Genomic DNA, 14,455 nt, shown 5'->3' on the forward strand with positions numbered 1-14,455 from the left:
AGCTTTTTTTCCTGCTACACAAAGAAGGGTGGACCCCAATTGACACTGCCACTCTTGGGCACACAAATCATGAATAACATGAAAGAGATAAGTGCACGAATAACTTTAAGACTATACATTCTTATGACAAACACAATAAATGTGTATGACGAGAGATTTAAATTAATTATGGCAACAATTTTTTCTTATTGTTTGTTTGCCTTTTAATAAGAAAAATATCAATGTACAAAACATAATTTATGCAAACAAACAAAATTATATACGCATTTATTGACCTTTAACGGACATAGTCATACATGCCTTTTTACATGTGTTGTTGGTTCTATTCGTCTATCATTTACATTTAAAATCCAACAACAAATATACGTTGTAAGGGCTCTAATCTTTTTTTATAGACTTTTTAATTCAGTCCCTTAACGAAAGGTAATTAATTCCTCTTTTATATCAGTGAATTGTTCTTTCTTCTAAAGGGAAATATGGTCAACACGTTTCGGCCGCCAGACAAATTTGGCCACATCAGGACCCAAGAAACAAGGGGGGGTGATCACATTTTCTTTCATATTACATGGAACAGGATGAGGTTGTTCGTGGGCATGCAGTGCGCTAAAGCGTACTATGAAAGAAAACTTTGGTCATTCCCTTTGTTTTCTCGGGTCCTGATGAGGCCGAAACACATCGACCATTCCAGTGATATAAAAGAGGAATTAATGACCTTTCATTAGAGTACATGATAGACGAATAGACCTAACAACACATGCAAAAAGGAATGTATGAATATGTCCAGGAAAGGTCTAAAGTGACCATAATTGTGTATATAATTTTGCTTAAGCTTATGTTTGTGTAAAATATGGTTTGTAGATTGAGGTTTGTCTTATAAAAAGAAAAACAAACAAAAAGAAAAAAAAAAATAAAGCATATGACTAGGTTTTGAAATATATGGTTTTCTTAGTCTTTCAAATAATTGGTGCCATAATTATTTTAAATGGCTCGTCAAACACATTTATTGTGCTTGGCGCACAAGTTACTTACCTTCGGTAACGATATATCTGTAAGAAACAGTAGTTAGTATTAGATTCCTTACCTTAGAATATCCCCAGGCGTCAGACTGGATCCGGAAAATTTTGCGTAGCAGTACCCCTGCGCGTCGGTAGGCGTTGTCTGCGGCTCCGCATCCGACGTCGGCATCGTTGGCGCCCGGGATGACGTCGTCTGAGTACTTAGACGCCGCCCTCGCGTGCTGACGTCAGTTCTTATACACAGCTTTTCCATGGCAGAAACGCAGAGCCATGATAAAAACCAACACTGGTGCCATGAAAACTAGGGCCCTGAAAGGGGGATGACCTTAATCCTAGATATCGGTTCGCAGAACCGGGAGGATGGGTGGGGCGGTAAAGAATCTAATACTAACTACTGTTTCTTACAGATATATCATTACCGAAGGTAAGTAACTTGTGCATCTGAAAGAAACAGGTTAGTATTAGATTCCTTACCTTAGAATAGATACCCCAGCAATACCAACCCGTTGGTGGGTCTGCGAACCAATGATCACACCAGAAAGTCCTGGAGAACGGAAGGGCCGAAAAAGCCATCTCTCCGGACTTGGCTTTCCAGGCAGTAGTGTCTTGCGAACGTGTGCAGCGAGGCCCACGTAGCTGCCTGACAGATGTCCTGCAAGGGGACTCCCCGACCCAGGGCAGTAGTAGCCGCCGTGGCCCGAGAGGAATGGGCACGTAGCCCCACAGGAGGCTCCTTTCTAGTCAGAGAGTAACAAGCCTTGATGCACAAGACGACCCATCGAGAAATAGTCCGTGTGTGCACCGCCCGACCCTTCTTAGCGCCCACGAAACCAATAAAGAGTTGGTCATCCACCCAGAACTGGCGTGTGCGATCCAGATAGAATGAGAGCGCACGTTTTGGGTCCAGACGGTGGAGCCTCTCTTCCTCTTTCGAGGGAAGCAGAGGCGGAAAGAAGGTGGGCAAAGTGATGGACTGCTGGATTTGGAAGGCTGTGACTACCTTGGGCAGGAAAGAGGGTTGCGTCCGCAACACAAATAAAGGAAAGGAGGCTGAGAAAAAAGAGCCTGGAGCTCACTCACTCTCCTGGCAGAGGTGATGGCAACCAGGAATGCAGTCTTAAGAGTAAGGAGACGAAGAGGACAGTTATGAAGGGGCTCGAAGGGAGCGCACATCAGATATGTCAGAACAAGGTTCAAGTCCCACTGAGGCATCACGAAAGGAACAGGAGGGAACATATGAGTGATGCCCTTCAAAAACCTATTTACAACTGTGGACTTGAACAAAGAGGGCTGATCAGGGAGCCTCAAGAAGGCGGAAATGGCAGAGAGGTAGCCCTTTAGAGTGCACAGAGCAGAGCCCTGCTGGGCAAGAGAAAGAAGAAAGAGGAGAACCTCTGAAAGAGGAGCACAAAGGAGATGCACAGCCTTTGCTGTGCACCATGCCACACATTTGTTCCACCTGCAGGCGTATACCGATTTTGTGGAGGTACGCCTGGCTGCCAGAATCACATCACAGACTTCAGGAGGCAAGTCAAATGGCCTCAACTGCCGCCGCTCAATCTCCACGCATGTAACTGGAGACTGGACAGGTTCGGGTGGAGGAAAATCCCCTGCTGCTGCGACAAAAGGTCTTCCTGAAGAGGCAGACGAATCGGGGGATCAACAGACATGCTGAGTAGCTCGGGATACTAGTATCTTTGTGCCCAGTCCAGAGCCACAAGGATGACTTGGGCCCGGTCGCGCCTGATCTTCTTCAGCACTCTGGGCAGAAGTGGTATAGGTGGAAAGGCGTACAACAGACCGCAGCTCCACTCGCAACGAAAAGTGTCTCCGAGCGAGTGCCGCCTTGGAAATTCCAACACGCAGAACTGATGACATTGCGCGTTCTCTTCTGTGGCAAATAGATCTAACCAAGGCTCTCCCCACTGCTGAAAGAAGCCTTGCGCAACGTCCGAGTTCAGACGCCATTGGTGATCCATCTTGCACCGACGGCTGAGTTCGTCCGCCCTGGCGTTCAGGGAACCTGCCAGGTGTTGAACCTCCAGGGTCACGCCCTGATGTTCCAGCCACTGCCAGAGGCGCAGAGCCTCCTGGCATAGGGTCCACGACCCCACCCGCCTTGTTTGTGGCAGTACCGCATGGCGGTGGTGTTGTCTGTGAACACCTGCACTACACTCCCCCGGATAGAGGGGAGGAATGCCTTCAGTGCAAGTCAGATCGCCCGCAGCTCCAGAAGGTTGATGTAGAGCCGGGACTCCGCCGGAGACCAGAGCCCTCTGATCTCTGCCTCTCCCATGTGGCCCCCCAGGCCCTGGAGGGACGTGTCCCTCACAACTACGTGCTCCGGTTGGGGTAGGGAGAGGGATCTGCCGCTGACCCAATCGCGGTCAGTGAGCCACCACTGCAACTGTCTTGCAGTGCCCTACGAGATCAAGACATGGTCGGACAAGTTGCCCTGATGCTGTGCCCACTGAAACTGCAGGTCCCACTGCAGAGCCTGCATCCGCCACCTGGCATGATGCACCAGAAGGATGCAGGGAGCCATCAGCCCCAGAAGCCGCAGTGTCAACCTGACCGAGACTCGGGATAACGGCTGAAAGATCGGAATCAGAGCCTGAATACCCTGAAGCCGCTGTTTGGGAGGATAAACCCGAAACTGCGCCGAGTCTAGAACCGCTCCGATGAAGAGGAGCTTTTGAGAGGGACACAGGTGTGACTTCGGCACATTGATGGAGAACCCCAGCAGGTGCAGGAGGTCGGCCGTAGTCTGGAGGTGGCTGACGACTGTCTGGGGCGAGCCCGCCTTCAACAACCAGTCGTCGAGGTAGGGGAAGACTGAAACCCTTAACCTGAGCAGATGAGCTGCGACCACCGCCATCACTTTCGTGAACACCGTGGGGCGGTGGTAAGGCCGAAGGGGAGTGAAAGTGCTCGTGGCCTACCGTGAACCGCAGGTAGCGCCGGTGGGCCGGCAGGACGGGGATGTGAAAATATGCGTTCTGCAAGTCCAACGCTACCATCCAGTCTCCGGGGTCCAGGACAGCTAAGACCTGAGCTAAAGTCAGCATCTTGAACTTCAAGCTGTTGACGTTCCTTAGGTCCAAGATAGGGCGTAGGCCCACTTTGCCCTTCTTGGGAACCAGACAGTAGTGGGAGTAACAACCACATTCTACTTCTGGCCCAGGAACGCGCTTGATGGCCCTCCTGGCCAAGAGGGCCGAAACTTCCTCTTGTAGAAGTTGCAAGTGATCCCCCGACACGCGGTGGTACTGCGGTGGCATGGCTGGAGGGGTCGCCTCGAAGGGAAGGGAGTAGCCCCTTCGGACAATTTGCAGCACCCACCTGTCCGATGTGATGGTGCGCCAGTGGAGGAGGTGATGGCGAACCCTGCCCCCCACTGGCGTTAAATGGGCCTGAAAGCTCGGAATAGGAAGGCTTTGAGGCGAATGCTGCGGGGGTGGATGTGGACTGGCCGCGCCGTTGTCACCTGTTATCGCCGCAACGGTAACCACGTCCGCCACCGTGTTGAATGTAAGTCTGCTGCCCGTGGCTGGCAGAACGTGTGGGAGCACTCCTTCCGTGGCCCCGAAAGGAGCGCTGGGCAGAAGACTGCGGACGCGGGCCGACAGGCCTAAGGACTTGGCCGTAGCCCTGGAGTCCTTGAAGCGTTCCAGCGCATGATCTGCCTTGCCATAAAAGAGGTGGCTGCCATCAAACGGCATGTCCATAAGGGTGTTTTGGACATCGGCCGAAAAGTTGGCGGACCTCAGCCAGGCGTGGCGGCGAACCTCCACAGACGTGGAAATCGCTCTACCTAGCGAGTCCGTGGTATCCAGTCTACATCGTATAGAGAACTGCGCTGCGTCTCTTCCCTCCGCGAGGGCTTGAGCGAGTTTCGCCCGGGCTCCCTCCAGGCACTCAGGCAGCCCGGCCGCAACCGTATCCCACAAAGAGTGGGTGTAACGGCCCAAGAGGCATGCGGTGTTGATCGACCGCAACCCCAAACTAAGGGAGGAGAACATCCTCTTTCCGAACTGTTCATACCTCTTGGAATCCCGATCTGGTGGTGCCGTCGAAAATGCGGATTGGGAAGTAGAGGCCTGGATAACCAGGCTCTCGGGGGTGGGATGGGTGGACAAGAAACTCGGGTCGCCCGGGGCGGTGGCGCCTAGCGACGTTCCTATCTACAGGAGGACCTGTAGTGGGCCGAAGAGGACGTCTGCGAGAGCCTCATTAAACGACAGTAGAGGCTCTGGGGAGCTTTCCTGCAGTTTAAGGACCTCTGTGAGGATGTTAGACCTCATTGTTGCGATGGGGAGCTCAAGGGCCAAGGTCTTGGCTGCCCTCATCAGCACCACACTATAGGAAGCCCCCTCCTCCGTAGCCACGGTAGGAGGGGGGACAAAACCAGTGTCCGGGAGGTATCCAGCCCACTGGCTTCTCCTAGTTCCTGTGTCCAGTCCTGAAATGACTCGCACTCACGTGCCAGGGGGTCCTCAGACCCCGCCTAGTCCCTCTCGTCGACCATGTCCTGAAATTCAGGTGTAAAGGATGGACCCAGATCTGCTTCGGCCGGCGCCAAATGTGGCGTCGATTGGCGCCGCTCCGACGCCGGATCTGGACCGAGGGGTAGACCAGGGATGACAGCTTAGGGGCCGACGCCGGCGGGGTCGTAGCGTAAGGTCGACCAGCAGGACCTTGCGGCGTCGGGATCGAAGTCGCCGACGGCGCCGGGGCGAAGCACTCAATGGCGTTAGGGCCGAAGCACCCGACCCGCTTGGGCACCCAGTCGGGCCGCTTAACCCGAAGGCGCCGCGGAACCCGTCGGAGAAGAGAGCGATCTCATGGACATGAGGAAGGCATCGATCTCCAGTGTCACGTTCTGCCCAGGGACCGGCGGGTATGGAGCAGGCCGCGACGCCTGCAGCTCCAGCGGAGCCGCGTGGGCGGTGTCACCCAACGCGCGAGCGTTGGGGGGAGTCAAAAGAGCGATGTCGCCTCTTCGACTTCTTGTGCCTCTTACCTGAGGACTTGGAGCCCGACGAGTGGTGTCGACTAGCCGAGCTGTGATGACTCCGGCCCGCAACCGGTCCCTCGACCTCCTTCCGGACCGGGACCTCGAGCGGCGCGGGCCTACTGCCGGAGCTGGAGGCGCTTACGGGACCGCTCCCGCCAAGCCTTCGACACCAAGGCCTGACAGTCGGGGCACGACTTGTCATCGTGGTTGGGCCCCAGGCAATGTAGGCACCGGCGATGGGGGGGTCGGTAACCGACATCAGTCGGTTGCAGTCGGAACAGGGCTTGAACCCGGGCATCCCTACCGGCCCCGATGGAGTCGTAGACTCGAAACGGATCCAAAAAGGATCGAAAAAGTTTAGTCAAAAAGTGACTTCAGGGTACCACTTTCTTTGGGCCTGCTCTTGCTGGCGCGGAAAAAAGAAGAACTGACGTCAGCGTGCGAGGGCGGCGTCTAAGTACTCCGACGACATCAACGTCGGACGCGGAGCTGCAGACGACGCCTACCGATGCGCAGGGGTACTGCTACGCAAAATTTTCCAGATCCAGTCTGACGCCTGGGGATATTCTAAGGTAAGGAATCTAATACTAACCTGTTTCTTTCAGATATAAGAATTTATGATCGTAAAGTTATTCCTGTACTCATCTCTTTCTTGTTATTCACAGTTTGTCTTACAGTAGCTACTTCATTGGTACAGTCTAGAAAAAGCACCATGGCAGTATAATATGCGTTAGATTCTCCAAACAAAGAAGAACTGCTATCAAAATCAAATTTATCAAGAGCAGCAATTGTAAATCCTTTTTTGGAAAAGTGACTTGGAAGTGGTATGCTGTCAGATTCACAATATTTTTCAGATGAGCTCCTAACAAGTTCCTGCTCCGTAATATGCCATTATAACTCCATACTAAGTCATTAAACTTGTTGATACACCAACCCTATACACTGAAGTTATTAGGTCTCTACTTTCGCACTTGTCATAGATTGCATGGGCAGTTATGTGTAGCGGAGTTTTCTTTCTGCTGTGAGGTAATTCATAAAACGATTTGGAAAAGACAGTACATTTGCACAGCATAAGTCTGTCGGCTCATGAGATTGTCTTCCACTTTTCTAGGACGATTCCCAAAATGGTCCCTGCTTATTTTATTGCATTCTGTGATCTTATTTTGGCAGCAACAACTTCAGGAGTTAAATCAGCCGAGAACACCATAAGTGGATCGTTCATTTTGTTAGACTGACAAAAAGGAATTCTAACATTGTACATTTCCACCAGAAACATCTTAATTTCATTATTATGAATCAATACTGTTTCATCAATGTTGAACATTATTTCTCGGATCTCACTGAGTGTGAACCCGTAGCCAGCACCCAAGTAGCTTTAAAACATCATTTGTTTTTCAGAGTGCACAATTAACTGAAGGCTGGCGGTTACATTGCTGCTTGGAGCTCATTGTACATTCACATTTTCGCATGTATGCACACATGCATATGCACAGCTGCTCTTAAGACTTTATTCCTCATTGGAGTTATTTCTGCACTCCATGTATTAATCTGCAGTTGCAGTCAGTATAATCTCTGTAAGCTATCTTCTTTCCGGGCATGATGGTGCTGCAAACTCTTCCTTCTTGCAGAAGGTGGTGTCTAGTTCCATGTGGGACAGTACCGAACTCACAGTACAGAACACACTGCCTCACCCCTCTAAGAAAGAGGAACAGCTTCACCCTTTAGTCCCAAACAGAGCTCTAGTTTTTACATTGAGCACACAAAGGAGCACCTGGGGATGTATTCGTATTGTCTCTACTGGTGCTAAGAAGCGAAAAGCGGTTCAGAAGCTAACCTTGTCCAGGTAGATTGTCCTGTTAATCGAAGCATACTATCCCATTGCCGAAAAGGAGCCTCCTGAGGAACTTTGGGCACATTCTACCGGAGCCAAGGCAGACACAACTGTGTTTGTGTGGGGGCAAGGTATTTGGGTTTACCTTGCTGTCTAAATCAGCTACTCGGCTGAAAACTTCATCTTGGAAGAAACTAGCTGCAGATAAAAACATGTTTGCCCTGTGAGACTCACATACTCTGTACTTTATTCTTTCGTCAATCCCTTTGGCCCTTGTTCTGGATAAACCATAGATAATATATTGAAGATCTTCTGCATTCTGATCAGTAATTGGAGGTGGATGAGGGGTAGTCATTGGTCTTCTAAGTGGATGGGCACATGGTTTGGTGTCGCTTTCTCAGAAGACTCACATTCTTGTTGTGATTCACTGGTTTCTGCTATATTTTTACAGTATTTTTAGGCTTTTTTCTATTGTATACAACTTGTAGCACTGGTTGTTACAATGGTGAAATGTTTGATCCTCTTCACCCATCTGTTTCAATCTTTAGTGAACTTCCTCTTGCCGTATTTGTACAGCTTCTCTAACTTTCTTCTGTCCAGGTGTAGATGATGTTAGCTTTTCTTTTGGATTAGTTTGGCATATGATAGCATTTTTCATTGTTGAAGGAGTCCTCAGATTTTGTAGTTAGCAACATTCAGTCAGACACTAAAGATCCTCTGCTACCACCTGCTTCAATCATGTTTACGAATTTGAATCAACAGAAAAACAAACAAACAATATTAAAATAATTTACCATATGATGGCTAAAGCACATAATTAAAGAGCAGCCATTTTGGAAAATGGTGGAAGGGTTGATCTGAGGAGTTATTTTCCGTCTCTATAAGGCTACTTAAGCCCCAAATCCTATATTTTGACACCAAAATGAAGTATGTAGGTCTCATGGTTCATAAAATATTGCATTATCATTTTCAAAAATGTCTTCCAGAAAAATTCAGCCCAGATTAGCAACGTCTACCCAAGCTAAATTACTTCTCTAACGATACAAAAACACAAATCAAAAATGAACATCTCTGGACAACAATTTGTTTTCTACAGCAGTATATCAAGGGGCCAGGACTATTCAAAAACAAGAACTATTCTTCAGTTAATTAGACAAGAATCTGGTGCACATTCAGCTTTTACCCATGAGTTTCATTTTATTACTTTATCACAAAGGTGGAATGCAAAGGCGATCCAGATGGCATTATTATCCCTTGAAAGAGAAAAATACCAGGCACGTAAGTCTCCAAGTTTCCTTACATATCACAACATTTGGAAATCCTAAATAGTGTCCTACTTTAATCTAGGACTACAAGAAAGGAGCCTGTAACTCATAAACCAACAACACCCTAGCAATCAATATACTCCTGCTCCGAACAACTACAAAGGAATTCAAAGGGGAACGGTGCGACATTACTTGCATTCTCCTCCTATTCCATGAAACACCCTATTTCTTCTGCTCTTGAATAGGCACTCAAATGCCCTCAAAATGGCAATCATGTGGACAAAGATGTATTTACTTTTTTTTTTTATTACAAATAGTTTTTCACAATAAGAAGTCGAAACCAGAAATCAGGCCATAGAGATGGTAAAAGAGAATGAAGAGGCTTTTTCAATAATGGCTTTATAAGGTCATGAGTTAATTAGTTGGACATATATAATAATGTAGAAAGAGGAACAATTATACTATATTACCTCTGTCGAAGGCAACAGGTTGCGCATAGACAATTGGTCTGTTTAAAGTAATAAGCACAGCCTCACGATCGGATGAGCCACTTATTTCTTCTTGTAGAGCATTTCGTAAACCAATTTTTGTTTTGAAATAAGCAACCTGGTGGAAATCCGAACCAGCTTCTTCATAAACCTTTGAATAATTAGGGAGAAATACAATTAGTAGGTTATATTAAATGAACACATTACATTATAGTAGATATAGTGGTCCATAAAACAACAATTTCATATTTTGAGAGGAAAAAAAGCACAACACATCAAATGTGAAAAGTGCAAAATGGTTTCCTCTTGAATAAAGGCAACACATGTACTACTCAAAATAAAAGGAAGATCATTTTGGCTTCCGACTGAAAGAGATATGTAGTTTGAAATGTGTACAGTAATTGGTAGCAGAAGTCTGGTGCCACCAGAAGCAATAGTATTCAACTTTTGAAAGTTTCTTCCCTTCTCCAGTGAGAAAGAGTCAGTACTGAGAAGAACAAACAAGACATAGTCCCTTCTCCACCATCAGTGACTTCACCTTGTGCTTATTCTAAATTAAGTTTGAGAATGGTGGGCATTTGTCATACATCAGTAGCTTTGTCATCTTTAACTGAAACATATATGTAATTTGAATGATGTTAAGTGACTAAAACAGAAGTGTTACATATTGATTGTAGCATAGAGTATAAAAAAAGTAGAAAGTTGAGATAGTGAAGGTTTGAAGTAAGATGGGAAGTAAGATGGTGGATGAGGTCACATGTAGACACACACATGCTGGAAGTGGAAAGCTTCTTTTCTTTGGCAAAAAGAACCTGGAACGTGTAGGCTAGGGGTGAAGAGAGAATTAAGTGGGCATAAATAATATAGGCTACATTAGATCTGAGAACAGATTAGGGAAAGTAGAGAATCTTGATTTTCATGGCAGGATTACAAAATACAGTGTGAGCGGACATCCAGTATGTAACGAAAAGGAGAAGCAATAAATCCTGAGACAAAGATGTGGCAGAAGAACTAGAAGATGGATGTTATGTTGCTAAAAAAATATATTTTGTGGATAACAGAAGGGGGTCTAAACATTTACATATCAATATTGCCTTTTACTAGAGAGGCAGGAGTGGAGCTAAAGGAGCAACCTGCCACTAAGTAGGACCTGTAGGTAAGGAAGGAGTACCAGGAGAATGAAACAGCAAGTATATCTATGTGAGTGAAATCTGTCAAGAGTATGTCTTGTTCAACATTATTAACGGTGGTTCAATGGGCAAGACGGATAAAGAAAAAAATAGGTAACGGAGGACAAAGGCAATGAAGTTAGAGATAAGGTAAACACTAGGTTAGTGGAGTGCACTGCGGTGAAGCACAACTGAAGGCATTTGTGGAGGTGGTGGTAAGGCACTGAGTGAGTCTTATGGTTTAACTGTTTTGATACGAGGTATAAAAAAAGGTACCACCTCCCCCCAGGACATTTTCTCTGGAACTAATTTAGGTCTAAGTTATCTCACCTCTGCATCTGATCATTTCAAGGAACCTCTAATTCCTCGGGTGTAAAGGAATATCACTTCCTTCCATAGTACACATGTAGGATCACCTTTGGGGTGAGGGAGACTTTCAGATTAAGGTAGTTAAACTCCTTTATCGTGAGCAAAGCGCTCTTTCGCTACATCGTTGCAGGGCTCAAATTCAGGAGCCGGAAAACACAGAGGACGCTATAAAATATTTTCATGTTTCACTGCCTTCACTCTTCACTGCCTCTCTAGGGATCAATTCTAGCAGCAAAGGTATTTCATAAGACCACCACCACTGTATCTCCCCCTTCCTCCCCAGAACTTTGGGCAGTCCGAAGACTCTTCTCATTAGAGGGCAATTTCCTTTAATTCTGCCTCCGCATAGTGGGTGCAGTGTATTTTCCACCTCGGCTTGCACGTCATCTAACAACATTGCAACAGGGAAAACCTTTACTACCCCTGGTTGCAGACTGTCTAGTAACTGATCTTGAAAAGTATGGGTAGCATGTTCTCTGCCAGGCATCTCTTGTCTGTTATAACTTCCAGCAGAGACCAGTTTAAATCACTAATCTATTATTCCAAAAAGCCACATCTAGCTTCTGCCTCGTCTCGAGATTTCCCAACTCCTGCAACCCTCTCAGACACTCATTTTAGTTAAGCTTCTAAGATATGCATGACTGATGAAATGTACAGGGGAGAGTTCATTTGATAAGTAAGACACTACATTTCTTGTTACTGGTAGTGACAGAGAAGTACATTATTTACACAAGTTCAATTGGATGAGGAGTGTATATTACTTTCCCACAACCCTTTGACCTTTATTTAAGGTGGAAAGTGTAAGCAACATTATTTCTTGGGGGAGGCAGAGCACATATATGGGAGTGGCGCAGTCCTTCAGTCATTGCAGATGGATCACCTCCCAACACCTGAGATAACTTATACAAGCTGTTATGAATGTAGCTGATAGCTTTTCCATCGCATAAATAGATCACACCTTTCCCAACATATATTGCTCAAAGGAACGGTCGGTGATGCATCTGCTCACGTTCCAAAAGATTACTATGGCCATGAAGTCAGACCACCAACTGGCTGCCATCCAACACAAGACACCGCAATTCACCCCGGCGTTTAACCACAACTATATATCGACCTTGGAGTAAGAACATTTTGGAGGACCCAGAATCCCAGCTTACTTCCAACAACAATCTGGACAAAATAAACTCAGTTCAAAAACTATGGATGGCTCCATGAAGCCTTTGATACCTTAATCCTACACAAAACATCTAAAACATGACAGAAGAAAAATAAGCCTCTTGCATGAATGTAAACTTAAAGAACAAAGAACACAACTTGCTATGCTTCAGAGCACCTGGTTCCAAAGAAACAACCCTCAGCACAAAATACACCTACATAGACACAACAGAAGTCAACAATAAAAAAAACCTACTAGTCAAGAAGATTCCACAGCTCAAAATGTCCAAATAAAGAATTCATAAAATACTCACTGGATTTTGGGAATCAAAATGCAACAAAGGAACCCATCCCTTGTGTCAAGAATGTTGTCACAAACTGGCACAACAAAAGACGACATGTTGGATTCTTACTAAAACAAAAACCCGATACCGCTAACCCATTACCAACAAACCCCTCCAGGGGAAGATTTCCTCAGCTTCTGCACTCCTTTAAAGAGCTATCACCAACTGAATGTGTGGATCTCAGCAAAGCTCACAGATCAGTTGATTGCCCCTTGGACCATTGTCTACCACAAATCTTCAAAAACATACTCTTAACATCTTAAGTGACAAACCCAGTCAGGAAACTGATCAACAACTCCTTAATGATGGAAGTTTCTCCAGAAGACTTGAAAAAGGAGTACAAATGCTGGTTACTAAAGAAGACAAACCTGGACCCTCAAGACACCAATAATTACAGACCTCCAGCAAATTGACTATTCCTGGGCAAACCTTTAGAAAGACGAGCGTTCTCCCAGCTGTCACAATTCATTAAAGAAAACACTCTACTTTCCGACTTTCAAACAGGATTCCATCCAAGCAGAGGCACTGAATCAGCCCACCACGCACAGTGGTATCATTAATGGTGTCATCTGAGATGCCGCCAGTGATGTTATTAATGATATCATTAGACATGTCAATTTTAATGTAATATGTTAAGTCATAAGCAGTGCATGGCAAGTGCACAGGTTATAGTTACACAAAGTTTCCCAGACCCTGGTGCTGACCCCCATGGGCATCCAACTACCACACGTGCTTGGCATGGTGTTGGACTTAGGATCTAGCCTACCCCAAAGCACACCAACCCATCTTTAAAACAAACAGATATTTTCCATCCCCCTGGTGTAAGGGAGGTCACACTGGCTCCTGCAACAGTCCAATGGGATCAGGGCAAGCAAAAACATAAAACCAGAAAAAACTTTTAAATTTGTCCCAAGGAGGTCTATACTAATTTTCAGGATATGGTGAACCAGTACCCATATACTGTAGTTAAAGATGCAACATTTCTCTTCATGTTGCGGAGAACCAATCATTGCACAAGGTATCGCATGACTCATGCAGTTGCTTTCTTAGATTGTCTTTGCTCTCGATCGCAAGCCTTTCAGACTGACATAACCTGTGGTTAGATACAGTATCAGCTTGTGAGTAGATACCATAGCGGTCCCTCACCAGTTGGTGGGTCTATAAACTGGCTTAGATCAAAAGATCCTGCTGGCCCAAGTGGGGAAAATGCCCTCTGGGCGAACCTGACTGTCGTGGGAGTAGTGCTTTGTGACTGTATGGACCCCATACCAATGTAGTCATTGACAAATGTCCAGGACAGGCATTTTGTGTGCTAGGGCAGTGGGCCCAGCCTTAGCTCACGTGGAATGAGCCCATAAGCCATCTGGGGGCTGCTACTTTGCCAGTGCATAGCAGATTTTAATGCAGAGAGCAATCCTGCAGGAGATGGTCTGTTTCTGCACTGCCTTGCCCTTTTTGCTCAAGAAAATACCACAAAGAGCTAATTGTCCACCGGATGTGCGTATCATGGGATCTTTATGAAAGCTTGGTGCCCTTTTAGTGTTCAAACTATTTAGTATCTTCCTCCACAGAGCGATGAGGTGAGACACAAAAATGACAGAAGGTTGTTAGCATGCTTGGCATGAAATGGAGTGACCACTTTCTAAAGAAAATAAGCAAGCATCATTGTCGCCAACTTATTGGAGAATGATGTCTAAAGTGCGTTAACAGAAAGAGCCTGCAGCTTGCTCACGCACCTAGACAATCTTATGCCAATGAGAAAGACCATTCTCAACCATCTTATTGGATAACAGTGCAGAGG

General features: G+C 46.4%; 1 protein-coding gene across 15 annotated transcripts in view; it reads right to left on the bottom strand.

Moving 5' to 3' along the window:
• Positions 1 to 14,455, bottom strand: part of BLTP1 (bridge-like lipid transfer protein family member 1) — a 1,831,302-nt gene that overhangs the window by 626,804 nt on the left and 1,190,043 nt on the right. For all 15 annotated transcript variants that reach the window (XM_086962202.1, XM_086962209.1, XM_086962198.1 and 12 more), the window contains one exon: positions 9,600 to 9,768. In XM_086962202.1, coding sequence (XP_086818328.1) covers positions 9,600 to 9,768 — 169 coding nt within the window. The remainder of the gene's footprint in view (positions 1 to 9,599; positions 9,769 to 14,455) is intronic.

Source organism: Lissotriton vulgaris, chromosome 3_1 (genome assembly GCF_964263255.1).
Source record: "Lissotriton vulgaris chromosome 3_1, aLisVul1.2, whole genome shotgun sequence".
NCBI lineage: Eukaryota > Metazoa > Chordata > Amphibia > Caudata > Salamandridae > Lissotriton > Lissotriton vulgaris.